The sequence below is a fragment of the Bos indicus x Bos taurus genome, chromosome 10, assembly GCF_003369695.1.
Source record: "Bos indicus x Bos taurus breed Angus x Brahman F1 hybrid chromosome 10, Bos_hybrid_MaternalHap_v2.0, whole genome shotgun sequence".
Taxonomy (NCBI): domain Eukaryota; kingdom Metazoa; phylum Chordata; class Mammalia; order Artiodactyla; family Bovidae; genus Bos; species Bos indicus x Bos taurus.
The window spans coordinates 5,752,090-5,769,565 of NC_040085.1; the positions used below are offsets into that span (position 1 = coordinate 5,752,090).

The 17,476-nt window shown below is 51.0% G+C and overlaps 2 protein-coding genes across 2 annotated transcripts in view; one reads left to right on the forward strand and one right to left on the reverse strand.

The window, feature by feature from the left end:
• The window catches only part of RASL12 (RAS like family 12), a 17,490-nt gene extending 13,093 nt beyond the window's left edge, over nucleotides 1–4,397 (reverse strand). The window contains exons 1-2 of the mRNA XM_027552982.1: nucleotides 4,114–4,397; nucleotides 1,908–1,964 (exon numbers count right to left, since the gene is read on the reverse strand). Of these exons, the coding sequence (XP_027408783.1) occupies nucleotides 1,908–1,964; nucleotides 4,114–4,216 (160 nt within the window). The 5' untranslated portion in view covers nucleotides 4,217–4,397. The remainder of the gene's footprint in view (nucleotides 1–1,907; nucleotides 1,965–4,113) is intronic.
• A 7,183-nt stretch (nucleotides 4,398–11,580) lies between these two features.
• Nucleotides 11,581–14,097, forward strand: KBTBD13 (kelch repeat and BTB domain containing 13). Its single transcript, XM_027552754.1, has one exon. The coding sequence runs from the start codon at nucleotides 11,659–11,661 to the stop codon at nucleotides 13,033–13,035; it is 1,377 nt and encodes a 458-aa protein (XP_027408555.1). The 5' UTR covers nucleotides 11,581–11,658; the 3' UTR covers nucleotides 13,036–14,097.
• The last annotated feature ends 3,379 nt before the right edge of the window (nucleotides 14,098–17,476 follow it).

A 17,476-nucleotide genomic window follows, 5' to 3' on the forward strand; every position in this document is an offset into this window, starting at 1 on the left:
AGAGCAGCGCTGGCCTCCCAATGGCTGACAGGAGAGCGTCCGGCTGTCTCTCCAGCTCAGAAGCTCTGAGGGCGGGGTAAGAGACCAAAGGCTGAGGTGACTAACCACTGCGCAGCTGCCGCCCCCTCAGCCGTCTGACTTCAAATTCCTCCACTCGCTCAGAACTCCAAAATTGCTCAATCAGGAGGCTCAAACTATCACTGTACTAGGCGCCCCTGGTGGTACCCTGCCTGAAGTGTATGAATTGGGGGACAGGAAGGAGAGACACTGGAGGTGGGTTGTCAAATAAAATACAAGATGACCAGTTAAATTTGAATTTCAGATAAACAGCTAATAGTTATAAGTATGCCCCATACTTATATTGAGGCAGCCAGAATCTGTCTTCTGAGGCACTGTCCTTGGGGATCTCCATTTTTCCTTCCCAGACATCCCTGCTGTGTGACTTTTCTCCCTCCCACTCCCCTCAGTGACCAACTTCAAGTCTGGCCTCTCCCAACACCACCCCCTGCCACCCCTTAGGGACTGTCAGCGAGTTGCCTGCCCTGCACTCCTGACTTAGCCAGGGACCCCTTTTGCTTTCTCTGTTTGACACCCTAGGGCTTTGTGTAAGACCTCCTTGAAAGAAGAGATTCTGCTGATTAAGGAATAAATTCTAAAAGCCATTGGACCAAATAGCCATGACGTCCCCTTCCTGGTCTGACACTGGGATTAAATATCCCAGCCTGGACTGAGGGGCTGATGGACACCTAGGGGCTAAAGAGCTCTTTCCTTTTGGTGTCACAGGGACATTCCATCAAAGGCCTGCTGTGGGTGCTGCTTCACTGTGGGACCCCAAGGGTCCTCCCAGAGCCTTGGATTTCCTCAGAGGGCCTTTGGGGGTTCCACAAAAGCTTATTCAATTCTCATGAATGGGGAAAATAATCTAAGACTGCAGTCCCCATTTCCAAAAAGCAGAGAGCATCCAGACATCCCATTTTTCTCTGTGGAAAGTTGACCATAAGAAATGCTATAAATGTGAGCTTTAAATTATGTTTATACTAATAAAATTCTGTATTTATTTAGATATTGGGGGTCCATTAAGCAGTTACTTGAGGAAAGCATTCTGCTGCTAAAATTAATTTTCAGAAACACTGATTTGATTAACTTGGGCGAATCTCAGCCACCACAGATGGGAAGCCATCTGAGAAGGAAGAAGGAAGGAGAAGAAAATATGCATTTAGTGTCTCCTGTGGGTCAAGCCTTAGGCTAGATCTTTTACATATGTTATTTCTTTAATCCTCACAGTAATTCTCTGAGATAGCTATTTTTATGCCCATTTTACAGATAAGGAAACAAAAGTTCAGAGAGGTTAGGTGACTGCTTCAAAGGTGCACAGCCAGTAAGTGACAGAGCCAGGATTCAAACTCAGTTCTGATTGACACCAGGGCATCCCTTTTCCCAATATACCATGAGAGAGCCAGCAAACAAGACTAGTTTTCTTGTGTGGTTAAAAAACTGGTTTAGAACCCAGTATCACTAGGGAATTTTCCAAATGTCCAGCTTATCTGGAAAAGTACACTGAATGACGATCTGGAAGAATAACACTTCATGGAGGTGGATGTTCTGCAATGTTTGATTTTTTTTTTTTTTCAAGTCTCATCATACCTAATATTTTAGGGCAAATCAACTTCTCTCAGTTCTCTTAATTGGGTTAACCCCTAAGCCATCTGGGGTGTGCTGTAGAAGGGTACATTGCTGGAACCTAAAATATTTTGCCCATGGCCTGGGTTATGCTGATGGCTCCTCCCCTTGGCCCCCAGATGCGTGGTTCTGGTCAGGCCTGGACCTACCACAGTGTATGTGGGTGTGCAGGGGAGAGTCCAATGGGACACAGCCAGAGGAACGGGGAGGAGTGGGTGGGTCCTTACCTAAGTTGGGGTCATATTCGCTGATAAACCTCCTGGTCAGAAACTTCACGGTCAGGGCTGCAAGAAGTAGAAAGAAGTTGGCTTAGTATCCCCATTGTGTCTGGCTGCTGGACACTGGAGGCTGCTCCTCTCATTTTAGAGAAGACTTTTCTAGGTGATGTAACCCCTTTGCTCTCTTGGGGAATGTGGCTGGGGAGCTGGTTTGAGAGGCTCAGATGAAACCAGAAATATGGAGAACACGTCCTTCCCAGTTGCATTTTTTGGGGGGGGGAGACAGCAAGAAAAGAAATGAGAGGCAAGTCTAAGGGGTGTTTGTGTTTATGAAGACCCTAATTAAGGGGTCTGGACCCATGCAACCAGTTACCATAGGGTCAGCCTAGTGAGACTGAAACTGAAGAGAGACATCCCCTTCAGAGATGAGGCACAGAGATTCTGAAGTATGGGGGCATTTATCCCAGTCTTGGCTATAAGCCAAAGAGAGAGTACAAGTTGAGCTGATCAGTGGGTAATCTCTGGGAGGGTTAGGAACCCTCTGAGTCCCAAGTACACACACTCTAGTCCTTAGTCCTCAAGTCTCGCCTCTAAGTCCTCCACACTCATCATGCAAGTCTCACAGAACTTAAAACCCAGGGAAGTGGTTCCAGGTGGAATGCATTCACAAGACTGATTTTGTTCAGAACTTTAGCCACCTGGACTTCCCTGGTGGCTCAGATGGTAAAGCGTCTGCCTACAATGCGGGAGACCCGGGTTCAAACCCTGGGTCGAGAAGATCTCCTGGAGAAGGAAATGGCAACCCACTTCAGTATTCTTGCCTGGAAAATCCCATGGAGGGAGGAGCCTGGTAGGCTACAGTCCATGGGGTTGCAAAGAGTCGGACACGACTGAGCTATTTCACTTTAGCCACGTAAAGCCAAGAACCAGCCCACTACTATACTGGACTCTTAAAAAGAAGCACAATATTTTAAAGAAAATCCTTAAAATTCTATCCCAGGATTCCTAACAGCGTCAGTTTGCAAACTAATTATCCAGGGAACACATATTTTAACATTTAAATTCCTTCATTCATGTAGTCACTGGCTAATGTACCAGTGACTGAGCTGCAGATAACAGTTTGATTTTCTAAGGGACGAGGGGAAGTCTTTTCTGTAGGACAGCATGATTCAGAATCCCCACTCTGAGTCAGGGGGCTGGCTTTAAAAGTGGAAAGGAGGCCCCCGGTGACTCTCAAAGAAGGAAACTCATAGCAGAGTCCATGATGGCCATTCACTAATGGCTGTAACTGGAAAACTGACAGTGGAAGAGCCCCCTTGCCCTCCCACCTTCAGCTGCCTGGGACTGAGAGTGGCTAAGGCAAAGATCCTTTTTCTGGATCTTTGCCTACGGTGACACCCCTACCACCTGAGCTCCAGCTGGGTGATAGCTACCAGAAGTGATGAAGGCTGTTCAGTGTTGCTAGAAATGGCCTAAGTAGAAATCCAAGAGCTTTGTTCATCAACGCCATCCTCCCGAGGGAATCCCTGGATCCAACCAGGGCTGGACCCCAGCAGGCTCAGTCCAAGGCACCTGAGATTACAGTCCAACGTGTTTCCAGAAAGTCAGGAGAAGGGTCTGGCTTGAAACAAATACATTTGAAAAGAATTCACACTTTGTTCCAGAATTCTAGGGCACTGAGGTGGGGAGTGGGGAGTGGCACTCTCCGCCTGGGAAATCCCCAAAGTCAGTATCACCTCCCTTCAGGAGTCTGGGGCCCCTTCACCCCTGCGACTAAGCTAATAGGGGCACGGGGCTGGGAATCAGTGCCTCAGAGATCCCTTTGGGGCTGTCTGCTGGCCGGGAGGAGGAGATACAGGGTGGTACAGGGCACGGAGGAGACCAGCAGGGGACCGGAGACACGAGAGGAGACAGCTGGGATCACAGACAAGGAGGACACAGTCAGTGGGGAGACACAGAGGGACAGACAGGCCAGGAACCCAAGACAGCTGAGACACGGAGGAGCTGGAAACAAAACAAGAGGGAGAACCAAGCAACAGAGAAACTGAGGCAAAGAGGAAAATCACGGTGTCTCAGCCAGCTCACCTGGGCGCAGAAAGCCCCTAAAGACAGTGGGAGAGCCTGCCTGCACACCCCGAGCTCCCGCTTCTCTCCACCGCTCCCCGTGTCTCCCGTACCCGCAGAACCCCTTCCCTTCCGCCCGCACCCCACTCACCGGACTTGCCCGCCCCGCGGCGCCCCAGAATGGCCAAGTTGACCTCGAGGGGCGCGTTCTGCGGCCCGCCGCCCGCGCGGGGCTTCCCGAACACCGAGGCCATGGCGACGCTGCGGAGAGAGACGCGGGTCCCGCCTCAGGGCCCCGAGCAGCGTGCCAGCCCGTCGGGGCCTCGGGAGCGAGTGGCGGGCCCCCTGGCACTCGCGGGCCCGGCGGCGTCGGCGTCCGCTTCCCGGGCCCGGCGCCCAGCGGGCGGCGTTCCCGCGGCCCCGCCAGACCCGGCGGGGAGGAGGGGCCAGGGCGGGGGCTGCCGGCGGGCGGGGCCGCCCCGAGCGCCGCCGACTCCTTGTAAGGGCCGAGAAGACCCCTGCGGGGCGCGCTCACCCAGCTCCCCGCCTGCCGCGCGCCCCACGGCTGCGCTGGGCCTCGAAGGTTAGGAGCCGTCACCGCCCGCAGCGCCCCCCAGGACCCGACGGGAAAGGGCAAGGACCAGAGAGAGGGAAGAACGGGGTATAGGGACTGGGGGGAAGGATGTTTCCAGCCTGGTCTGAATCTCCAGTTAGTCCTTTCCCATCAGCAAGAAGATCCACCCCTCCCTTTGTCTAACCCATCGGCCCCGCCTCCTCCTCCAGGAAGCCTACCGGGTTCAACTCCAAGCCATGTGCTTTCTCTGGATCGCAAGCCCCCCCAGCCTTTGCACTCAACTTCCCCAACCACATTACCCTCCCCTTCGATGTGGGACCTGCAGAACCCATAAAGGACCCTGGCTTCTGGGAAGGGGGCGAGGGAAGATCTCCTTACTAAGATTTCATGGCCAACCTGGGCCCAGCTTCAAGAGACCTAACCCAACCGGGATTACGGTTTTCTTCCTGATGGGAGCTTATGAGTGGCCTAGCATGCAAAAGGGGCATTTATTGGTTCTAAAACTTGGCACTCCCTCTTGCTTACGATTCTGGGACTGATGAATGAACCTGGCAGGGATCACCTGTCATTGCCCTTGAAACCCAGGGGGAAATCTGGACCTGCTGGAGAAAGGGCAAAGGACCAACATGAGGAATCTGGACATTTAGGATCTAGTGCTAGATCTTAAATGGGTGACCTTAGGCAAGTCATCTCACTTCTTTGGGCTTTGGTGACCCCATCTATGGGCTTCTCTGGTAGCTTAGTGGTAAAGAATCCGCCCGCAATGCCGGAGTCTCAGCAGTTAGATCCCTGGGTTGGGAAGATTCCCTGGAGGAGTGCATGGCAACCCACTCCAGTAGTCTTGCCTGGAGAATCTCAAGGACAGAGGAGCCTGATGGGCTACAGTCCATAGGGTTGCAAAGAGTCAGACACGACCTAAGTGACTCACACTCACACTCACACACACACACACACACATGCGTGCGCGTGCACACACACACACACACACACACACACACACACATTCCCATCTATAATGCTAAAGGAAGGCAGAAATGAATCCAAAATTCCATGAGTGGTTTAGGCCCAATGGAGAGTGACAAAAATCCACCCTGGGTTCCAGGTCTAAGTACTTTCTAGAACCCTGTGGGATCTCTCTTTTGAAATACACCCCAGACCAGAGTGGGGAAAGATGTGGGCGTCTCAAGAGACTTCTCACTGCAATCTGTCCCCCTCCAACCCCCACCCTAACCCCCCTATCCTCCCACAGCTAATCTACCCACCTACGCACAAAAGAAACCAGGAAAGTCCAGGTCAGCAGATGGAGGGACTGGAGTCAGAGCCTGATGGTAATAACTTCTCAACCAAGAGAGAAAATTATTTTCCAGGACAGGACATAAACAACTCAGCCTAATTGTTTCTGGGAGATCATGGTAAAGCAGCTGTGTTATGAAGACTCTAAGGTGTTGGGAGGAATTTGTTTAGATTACACCCACAGGCCAGAATCGCTCACACAGCTAGTGGCCTTTGAGTTGTAGAAGGAGAAAAAGTGGGAGGCAAGTTCTGGCCACATCCCTGGGCTGGCCCGAGTCCAGGGAGGACAGACTTGTTCTGGGTGGGGCTATGGGGAGACTCGGTCTCACGGGAGGACTGCTGGAGAGAGGGCAAGCTGTGGACCCCCAGAGGCACAACAGGGAATAAACTTTGGCTCTGCTACTTCTCTACGTATGGGATTTTGGAGGAATTACTTTCCTTATCTTTAAGACTCAGACCAACTAGTAGATGAGAGCTTCAAGGTGGCAGGTTCCAGCTCAGTGATTTTGTGAACTCTAACCACCTGAGCTGTCCATAGTTAGAAGGGACTACTGTCTTTGGAGGAAATGAACCTCCTGACACTAAAGGCAAATGGGGGTGAGATTTCAAGGTGTTATAAGGCAGGGGTCCCCAACCTCTGGGATCTAATGCCTGATGATCTGATGTGGAGCTGATGTAATCATAATAGAAATAAACTGCACAGTAAATGTAGTACATTTGAATCATCCTAAAACCATCCCCACCCCCGGGTCTGTGGAAAAAAATTGTCTTCCACAAAACTGGTCCCTGATGCCAAAAATATTGGGGACTGCTGTTGTAAGAAGATACCACAATGATTTGCAAGATGGGATGAGATGATCCTTAATCCCCTTCTAGTTCAGAGATTATTTGAACTGGTTGCCAGCTGGTTGCTCAGGCCCTCAGCAATGACTGCTAAGTCTGCCCCTCATAGGAGGTTTAGGAGGAAAACAGTTGCCCACCTCACAGCTGCAACCACTCCCATTCTCCATCCTCAGCCTCTTCGTCTGTGGGCTGCTTGTCCAGCACCCAGAAGTGCCCACTTGGACCAGAAAGGCCCTTGGAATCATCATTTACTGTCGAACCATGGAATAAGCTGGGCCTCAGTTCATTATCTTTTTTTTTTTTTTTTAAAGAACATTACTCTCTGCATGTTTTTTCTCACACATCAGTATTTTCTCAAACACTACCAGCAGTTCCAAAATCTATCCAAAAATACAGTCAAGGGACTTCCCTGGTGGTCCAGTGGCCAAGACTCTGCACTTCCACTGCCCGGAGGCACATGTTCGATCCCTGATTGAGGAACTAGAGTGTGACATCTCGTGGCCAAAACAAAACAACCAAACAAAACAAAACAACCAAAAATACCGTCAAGTAATTATGGAAATTTGACACAGGAAATACGAAGTACTGGATCCAACCTATCAGGTTGAAATATAAAAATTTCAACATTTTCCACGTATGTCATTCCCTGGAGGGTAGAATTTATTGAATAGGAATATTCACTATTTGTATATGCAAATACCATCACCAAATTATTAACCAATTAAGTAATTATCTTGGGGATTTTGTAAAAATCTATGAACAGTGTTGAACTAAAAGGACTCTTTGAGTTAAAGGATTTGAAATACACGTGTTTGGAAATCAATGATAAATTATCATTGATTTTCAGATGGCCTTCTTGGTCTATTTTTCAAAGACCCCAAAACTCATTTAGAATTCCCAGAGCTGCAATATAATTAAATATCTATTAGACTAAGCCAATATGTTAATAATCTCCTATAATTATTCACAATACACTTTCTGTTTTTATCCATCTGTTCCTTATTATCATCCTAAGAGATGGTTATCACACCCATTTCATAGTGGAAGAATTACAGAAACACCTCATCTTTAAAACAGGGATAATATTAAGTATTAGATGAGATAACATGAGAATGTTCCACCCAGAGCTTGGCCCATAGCCCCAAACAGCAAATGATAGCTTCCTGAACTCACCCAGAACACAAATAGCTCACACTTCTTACCCAACTACCAAGAAGTCAAAACTGTATAATGACCAGAAGTTTGGGCACTTTAGGTCAAGAGAGAGGTGATTCTACTAGAACTAGTATCCAACCCCTCCTTATCACCTTTGAGGCTCTTATAAGGGGCCCTCGGGCACTCAAAATGCAGAGGATTTGGCTCCTCGCCCAGCAATGGGCTCAAGAGATGCTCAGTAGATGTCTCCAGAGTGCATGAGTCCCATCTAGACAGGTCTGGACAGGTAGGACTAAGTCTTGCCCTTGCTACTCACCACCCCGCCCCCCCTGCCCCAGAAGCCATTCCATATATAAAGCTAACATTTTTGGCTCCCTTTGAGATGTCACTGCAGTCCCTGGAGGCACAATATGATAACCTCTTCTGTGATTTTTCAATTATAAAGTCAAATGTGAAAACTGAACAAAACCTTAGAAGTCAGATACAAGCTCCACTTTACAGACAAAGAACTGAGGCCTGGACAACTTGGGTAGCTTTTGCAAGTCAGAGATAATACCAGCAGCAAAACCCAGTAGGAATCCTGACTCCTAGTACAGTGCTCTTCTTCAGGTACAGGCAAGCACATCACTACCCTGTGTGCAGAAACATCACTATGGGTGGGAAAGGCCAGGAGTCACTCATCAGGCAGGAAGGCCATGAGGATACAACTGGAAACGACTTCAGTCTCATATGGTTCAACCCCTTCATTTATAGTGGAGGATCAAAAGGAATTGCCCAGCACAGGAGCTGAGCCCAGTCCTCCACCAGCCTGCAGGATCTCCTGGGTCAGGGGTTGTGTCTCCTCCACCAGACTGGGGACTCCTCCTCAAGTTAGGGCCCAGTCACTGCAGAGAAAGAGATAAACAAGGCAGGGTGCGCTCTGGAAAAGCTCAGAGTCTGACACGGAGCCCCATTCCTTGCTCCCACCCCCAACCTCACAAAGTAGAGAGGGAGGTTGGTGTGGGGTCGTGCAGGGCCTGGGAATTCCGTGGGCTGTCCACAGCCATGACAGTTCCTTGTCCTCTCCAAGTCCCAAAGGGACATTTGTCTGGGTGGAGGAAACTCCCACCAGCTGCAGAAAACACCCCAGTGGGGCCTCGGGCACAGAGCCAGAGTGCAGATCCTGGATCTAGTCTCAGAATCAAGACCCCCCACCTTGGGTGACCTCCTCCTCACTTCCCCTCTTGGCTGTAAGGGTGGGGGTTGGGTGTGTGTGCTAGTGCCAACTCACTGGACCGGGGCTGGACTTGTGGGAAAACTGGGCTTGTGGGCAAACTTCAGCCTGGAGGGGCTTGTGCTCTCCGGAGAGGTACAAGTGGGGTTCCGCCTGTCTGCCAGTTACTAGGTGCCAGGAATCAGCCATTTGGGGAGGGAACTGTGATCCTTTGTTTGAGCCTGGCAGGAGGCAGTAGTTACCCTTCCCAAAGACAAGGCTACTGCAGGTGAGGAGGGGCAGTTGGGCCGGGGCCTGGAGTCAAGTGGACAGGCTTCAATCCATCCTACATCTTCAATCATAACCAAGGAAAGTCCCATTCCATCTCTAGGCCTCCCTTTCCTCATCCATGAAATGGGAACAGAGACATTCTCCCTGTCCTTGAGGCCACCAGCAAGGTCAGAGTCAGGCCTGGGCACTGCAGAGCCCACTTTCCTTTAAGAGGGGGACTGTCATGCCTATAGCCAACATCTAGCCCCGGGGAAGGAGAAAAGCTGACAAAGGGCCTGGTATGGTATCCATGGGGACTCTGGCCCACCCCTTCTATCTCCTCCTCCTCTTCCTGTCAGGTCTCTGGGGCAGAGAGTCTTGGCTATTTCTGGCTGCTGCCTCCAGGCTTCAGGCTTCCCAGGCTCACACAAGTGGTCCCCACACCCCAGCCCTGCTTTGATGGGATGAACTGGCTGAGAGTTCCCTGGCAAGAAAGGCACACTGGTGTTGGATCTACAGATTGATACGTGAGGATCTATGCATGCGTGTGTCTTGGGGGGAGGGAAGCTCCCCAGCTCCCCTCCCAACTACAGCTTTATCACTATGAGCCACTGAGCCACTCCATCTTCCTGAAGACCTGCAGCTGAAAATACATCAGATGTATCAGGGGAAGATACATCCTACACAGGGCTGGGCCTCAGTTAACCCACTTGTAGCACAAAGTAGCAGAGAAGTTAACCACTAAGCTCCCTTTGGCTGACATTTTAGAACCCAGAGTCTTAGCTGGTAACCCAGGAAAGTTCCAGGTAAGATGGATAGCAGGAGGCCTGGGGCTCTCTGCTACCAGCTACGCAACCCTGGGCAATTCCCTTTCTGAGGTTTCCCTGGTGGCTCAGGTGGTAAAGAATCTGCCTGCAATGCAGGAGACCCGAGTTGGATCCCTGGGTCAGGAAGATCCCTTTCAGGAGGAAATGGCAACCCACTCCAGTATTCTTGCCTGGAGAATTCCATGAACAGAGGAGTTTGATGGCCTATAGTCCAGGCTGTTGTTGCAAAGGGTCGGACACCACTCAGCAACTAACACTTTCACTTTCACACTATAAATGAAGGGGTTGAATCATAGGAGACCGAAATTCCTTCCAACTGTGACCTCCTGGCACAAAGTGACTGCCCAGCATTTGTAGCACAGAGAGGACAGAGAGTACAACGGTTAGGGGTATAGGCTCTGGGGTCACACTGGGTGCACTCCAGTCCTAGCTGTGCTGCTCTCTGGCCACGTCACCTCGGCCAGGTGAGCAAACCTCTTGGTGACTCTATCTCCTCATCTATGAGTTTAATAATATTTGACTCATGCATGCTATAAGCAATAAATGGATAACATCTATCAACTGAGGGAAAATAACAGTGTCTACTCATCAGATTGTTGTAAGGATTATAGAAGTTAAAGTACTCACAAAAAGGCCTGCAGTGCAGTTTAAGGCTTCACTTAAACAGGAGAAGCCTGTCCCCTTCCCATCCACAGACATAGAGTCCCCTAAGCAGCGCCACTTTTTTTCCCCCAAGATCTGAGCTATACAGCAATGGATGAGTAGGGAGTACCCAGTAGGGAATAGACATCAGCTTCCCATTCCCATCCCCAGAGACTACTTCCACACTCAAGGGACTTACTGAACGTTCACCCGTTACCCATCCATTTTACAGAGTAGGAAATCAAGGCTCAAAAAGAGACTGGACTAGCTGGATTCAGGGGCAGAGGCCCAAGGCAAAGGAGAATCTGCCCTGGACCCCAGCCTGGTCCTGGACAGACTCTACCTCTGTCTGTCTGTCTGGTGCCCAAATACCCCTGCCCCACCAACCAAGGCGTGGGCCAGGTATTAACCTCGTCCTGGCACTTTCCCAGCTGAATGACCTTGAAAAGCCATATAAATTCTCTGACCTTCATTCTGAACACTTTTAGATATTGTCCAAATACCATGCAATAGTTGTTAATTATTGGCCCCATTTTGAGGAAGCAGAGGGTCAGAGTTAGGGTATCTGCACTAGGGGTTACAGCTGATTTAGTGCAGGTTAAATGGGATATCTTTGTAAACTGTCCTCACGGTGCCCTAAGGCCCGTTGGTGCACACTATATGGTCACTATTATTATTATTATTTATCACACGGAAGTGAGTGACCGGCAGGTGTCCAGATGCCCTCCGGGCCCTCGGCCATCCAGCCCGCTGGCCACCACATCACATGAGCCCTACTATCTTTAGCCAGGGAGATATTTATATCCCCCGGGGGAAGTTTCTGTCGCTGCGGGGGAGCCCCACTGTGGGTGGCCGCTGCGTCCAGGCCCCCGGAGGTGGCCTCTGCCCCTCGAGCCCGCCATGCCGCAGGGCCCAGAGACCCTGGTGCAGGTGTGGGTGGGCAGCCAACTCTTCCAGGCAGACCGGGCCCTGCTAGTGGAGCACTGCGGCTTCTTCCGCGGCCTCTTTCGCTCGGGCATGCGGGAGGCGCGCGCTGCAGAGGTGCACCTGGGCGCGCTGAGCCCGGACGGCTTCCACACCACGCTGCGGGTGCTGCGCGGAGAGCGTCCAGCGCTGGCGGCTGCCGACGAGCTGCTGCAGGCCGTGGAGTGCGCCGCCTTCCTGCAGGCGCCGGCGCTGGCGCGCTTCCTAGAGCACAGCCTCACGTCGGAGAACTGCGCGCTGCTGTGCGACGCGGCCGCAGCCTTCGGCCTGCACGACGTCTTCCACAGCGCCGCGCTCTTCATCCGCGACGGCGCCCGCGAGCTGGCGGCCGAGCTGGCGCTGCCCGAGGCCCGCACCTATGTGGCGGAGCTGCGGCCCAGCAGCTACGTGGCCGTGAGCACACATGCGCCGGCGCCCGGCTTCCTGGAGGACCCTTCGCGCACCATGTGCTACCTGGATGAGGAGGAGGACACCTGGCGCACGCTGGCGGCGCTGCCCCTGGAGGCCAGCACGCTCCTGGCCGGCGTGGCCACGCTGGGCAACAAGCTCTACATTGTAGGCGGTGTGCGGGGCCCCAACAAGGAGGTGGTGGACCTGGGCTTCTGCTACGACCCCGACGGCGGAACGTGGCGCGAGTTCCCCAGCCCCCACCAGCCGCGCTACGACACGGCGCTGGCCGGCTTCGAGGGCCACCTCTACGCCATCGGGGGGGAGTTCCAGAGGACAGCTATGAGCTCAGTGGAGCGCTACGACCCGGCCTCGGGCTGCTGGAGCTTCATGGCCGACTTGCCGCAGCCAGCTGCCGGCGTACCCTGCGCACACGCCCGCGGCCGCCTCTTCGTGTGTCTGTGGCAGCCGGCAGACACGACGGCCGTAGTGGAGTACGCTGTGCGGGCTGATGAGTGGCTTCCCGTGGCCGAGCTGCGGCGCCCGCAGAGCTATGGCCACTGCATGGTGGCCCACCGCGACAGCCTCTACGTGGTGCGTAACGGACCTAAGGATGACTTCCTGCACTGCGCCATCGACTGCCTCAACCTAGCCACGGGCCAGTGGACAGCGCTGCCCGGCCAGTTCGTCAACAGCAAAGGCGCGCTCTTCACTGCCGTGGTGCGCGGCGACACCGTCTATACAGTCAACCGCGTGTTCACCCTGCTCTATGCCATCGAGGGCGGCTCCTGGCGGCTGCTTAGGGAGAAGGCCGGCTTCCCACGGCCCGGTTCCTTGCAGACCTTTCTCCTGAGGCTGCCTCCCGGTGCCCAGGGGCCTGTGGCCTCGACAACACCAGAACTGTGATCCTTAGGCTGGACTTCCGGACTAGATGCCCAGAGTCTTCTGTGAGCTATGGCTGAGTCTATGAGAGTGACCTTAGGAGCTGCGGGAACTTCAGGCCCTGGTTGAGATGTCCAGGGTCTTGTGACTTCTGGTTGTGTGAAGGTATCCAAGAATCTCAGGAAGCATCGACTCGGGATCTCAACCCTCAAATTACTTGGGCTCTCTTGAGAGCTGGTGGGTCACAATGTCAGTGGAAGGGATGGGGGATAGGATTTCAATAATCCAGGCTTGTGTGTGAAAGGGCCAGTAATTGAGGACTGGCTGGGAGTGGGTTAAGTGATGTTAATGAAACTGCCAGTCAAGTAAGAATTAGGCACCTACTGTGTACTCAGCACGGCACTGGGCCTAATGTGATTGTAGTTACCAGACAGGGTTTCAAAAGCTTAGAGTCTAGCCCAGAACAACAAAGGGTTTACATGCACTTGTCTTGATCCACAGAGGGCTGAAGGCAACTTAGAAAAACAAATAACAAGAAACAAACCCTGCAATATAATCAAAGTACTGAAGCAATCAGGACAAAGGGAAAATAGGGAGAGGGAAAATATGTTATTCCAGGCAGGAGGGTAGTAAATAAACTGTATTAAGACGGACAGGATAATTAGCTGCTGAAGGGGGAGATTCAGAAGAGGAGAGACAGGGAAAGCTGGGCAGATGGGAAGAGTCTGTGAGCCCTGCCTTTGAGGCAGAGCAGCTGTAGATGGAGGCCTCTGGGGAGGCTTCGAGGCTGGCCTGGCCTGTGGAGAGAGAAACTGAGCTGCACATGGCGTGAGACCTGTGAGGGAGAACGGGATTCCCCGCACCGTTTAATGGGATGTGGGCCCACAGGAGAGAACCCAGTCGGAGGTCTCTTACCCACTGCCTTTTCTGTCATCACCCCAGGGGCAGTGGACTGTTAATTTTCATGACTTCAGGTTACTCAAAGTATGAGCCCAATTTAGAGCAGGTCTGATGGCGGCTCTGCTGGTAAAGAATCCGCCTGCCAAAGCAGAAGACATGGGTTCAATCCCTGGGTCAGGAAGATTCCCTGGAGAAGGAAATGGCAACCCACTTCAGTATTCTTGCTTGGGAAATCCCATGGACAGAGGAGCCTGGTGAGCTACAGTCCATAGGGTTGCAAAAGAGTCAGATAGGACTTAGTAAATAAACAAACAGCCTCCATTGCTGCCTTCACTGAACCTGGAATGCCTTTCTGTCTCTCTGTTGCCTCTGTACCTACCTCCTCTGTGCAGGGTTGGCTGTTCCCAACCTTGACTGCCTGCATTGCTCATTGGACCCCTGGCTGACATCATTGTCTGTGTGTGTATGTGCACATTCGTGCAGCTGTGCACATATGCAGATAGCAAGAACAGAGATCTTATGGTGCTGTCAGCTGAGCTGGGGCACTTTCCTACCTGCAGAATCAAATGATGAGGTCCTACAAATGAACATATCTATGAAACAGAAGCAGGCTCACAGACATAGAGAACAGGCTTGGGGTTGCCAAGGAGGAGGAGGGTTTGGGAGGGAAGGATTGAAAGTCTGGGTTTAGTAGATACAAACTGTTACATACAAAATGGATAAGCAACAAGGTCATACTTATGTATAGCACAGAGAATTATATCCAATATCCTGTGATAAACCATAATGGAAAAGAATAAGAAAAAATATATATATAGAGAGAGAGAGACATATATATATGAGTCACTTTGCTGTACACCAGAAATTAACACCATATTGTAAATATTTCAATAAAAATTTTTTTAAAAAAGAAAAACACGAGGTCCTAAAAGACCCCAGGCTATATCAACCACTAGTTAGGGATCTGGTGCTGACCTCTGGTGTTAGGACTCTTATCTCTCCTTTAGCATACCCCTACGCTGGTCTCTGGTCAGATGCCCAACTCATTCATCCAGCTGCTCCATGCCCCTGGGCAGACTTCTTTGAGTGGTCCTAAATGGTCTCCATCCTCCAAGATGCAAGGCCTGTGGGAAATCCTGGCCTTGTCACAAATGGCGAGTATGGCATCAGCCGGACACCTCCTGGGCATGGAACCTAGTGTCTGGGTTGCCCCTTGCTGCCTTTCCCCTGAACTATGTTCCAAACCCTGGAGAATGCGGACCTAGAAGCGTGGGACCTTTCAGGCCTGCATTAATCTAATCTGATGAGTCACAATAATAAATCCTGACTTTTATATCCTGTGAATGATGTGCAGAGTACTTTCTCATCTGTCTTCCCATTCTAGCCCTGCCTCAGCCTGAGAGTTGGATACCTTCTCCCACTGATGAGATATGTGAGGTTCAGTGACCAAGTGGCTGGCCCATGCCACAGAGCCCCTCACTTTTTTGTTCTATGAAAGTGTATTCACATGTCAAAGATGTATCTAACTCATTAATAAGGAAATCAAAAAATAGTAAGGCTGGTTCAGTGGCCCACTTGAGAGGCAAAAGGTCTGTATATTTTGTTGGAAAAGATACACCGAAATAAGTTTGCTAAGGTAGAGGTGAAGCTGGTTAATACCTTATAGGGAATAATACCATAAATTTTGTGGTTCTCTACTGGGCTAAATTCCTTTTCATATTCACATACATGCACATACAGACTTGTATATGCAGCTACAAGTTAGCATGTAACTCTACAAAGTCAGGACCCTAATCAATAGTAAATTGTTGGGACTTTTCCAGTGGCCCAGTGGTTAAGAATCTGCCTTGCAATGCTAGGGACACAGGTTTGATCCCTGGTCAGGGAACTAGGGTCCCACATGCTGCAGAGCAACTAAACTTGCACCGCAACAAAAAATCCCATGTGACACAACTAAGACCTGATGCAGCCAAATAAGTTTTTAAAAACAGTAAATTGTAGAACAAAGGTACAGTCCCTTGCCAAGTCACTTCAGTCATGTCCGACTCTCTGCGACCCTATGGACCATACGTCGCCTACCAGGCTCCTCTGTCCTTGGGATGCTCCGGGCAAGAATACTGGAGTGGATTGCCATGCCCTCCTCCAGAGGATCTTCCCAACCCAAGGAGAATGAAATAACTCTGAGTGCTTCAACCCTGCCCCAGAACGACACTGCAAGGACACACAGTCCTCCTTTTGCCTATTTCCAAGTTATGGATAATTTTTCTTAAAGCGCAGAACACTCTCCTCCTTGCTCACTCCTTCTGATCGATGCTGAACACACTTCCGGTCTCCAGGCCCACCAGCTCCTCGGCTCTCTCAGCCCACAGACCTTCATCAGCTTCTGCAGCTGACCACATGAACCAGCCTGGCCTGCTGGCTCCAGGGTTCAGTTGTCCGTTGGTCCAGAGCAGCCCTTACTGAGATGCCTTTTGTGTGTAATAATAACACAGTATTCACAGAGAGTTTTCCCACAGTAGACTTATTTAAGCTTTGCAAGAATTTTAAGTGGTAGGCAGCTGGGCAACATCCGCACTCCCTTCTTAAAGATAAAGTTAGAAAAAAACAAACCAAACAAACCCAAACACCTAAAGGTCACAGTGACTAGAAGAGGCCTGAGTAGGAAGTAGCAGATCCTGGCTTTGAACCCAGGGCCATGTGCTGTTTTCTGTCGCTGCATCCCCCGCCCTGTTCCGGGGACATACTGGGATGGACAGAGTGGTTCTGCCAGTCTCAATTACACTCCCCTCCCTGTTACCCTTCTTGCTGCACCTCTTCTCTGGGGGTTCATCTGCCCCCCTGGACTCAGCCCTTTCTAACTCCTGAGATAAGAAAATTAACTGTCCTGGGTTCTCTTGCCTTAGGATCTACCTGGGAGGTGAATGGCCCCCTTCGAAAGGGTGTTAATTAATTAATTAACGAAAGGATGTTAATGACTGATGAAGACCCGGAGGCGGGCATCGACACATTGACAGATACTGCGGCAGTGTGGGGGTGGTTTTAATAATCCAGCCCACCTCCTCTTCTGGCTCCATCATTTCTTCCTACAGCCTGCCACCCTTGGCAAAGATGGTTACCACGTGTGGTATGCAGAAAGCAGAAGTCTGGGAGCAGATGGGGTAGGGGATCCTGAAAGAACTTTGGCTTTCACACAAAGTCACAAAGTCAGTAGAGTGGAAGGGCAAGGACCTGTGACCAGGATTTGGGATTCTCAACCTCTCATGCCCTGGCATCCAAACTGCATGTAGGTGCCTGGGGGAGCAGACAGGTGGAGGAAGGCAAGTTACAGAGATATTAGGAGTTACTGAGCCCAGAAGGCTGAGTTTGAAATCTCTCTGTGCCTGCCCAGAGGGACACTCTAAGAAGTTTTGTCCTTCAAGAGAGATCTACATACACACACACACACACACACACACACACACACACAGAGAGCTTAATGCAGTAAGGTACATTTCCCTGAACCTCCATGAGAGTCCTGCAGTCCCATTCCCTGGAGCTCTCTCCTGTCTTTTGTAAACTTTCTCCT

Excerpts from the sequence above, each read along its gene's own strand:
- KBTBD13 (XM_027552754.1), top strand. The coding sequence starts at position 11,659 with ATGCCGCAGGGCCCAGAGACCCTGGTGCAGGTGTGGGTGGGCAGCCAA.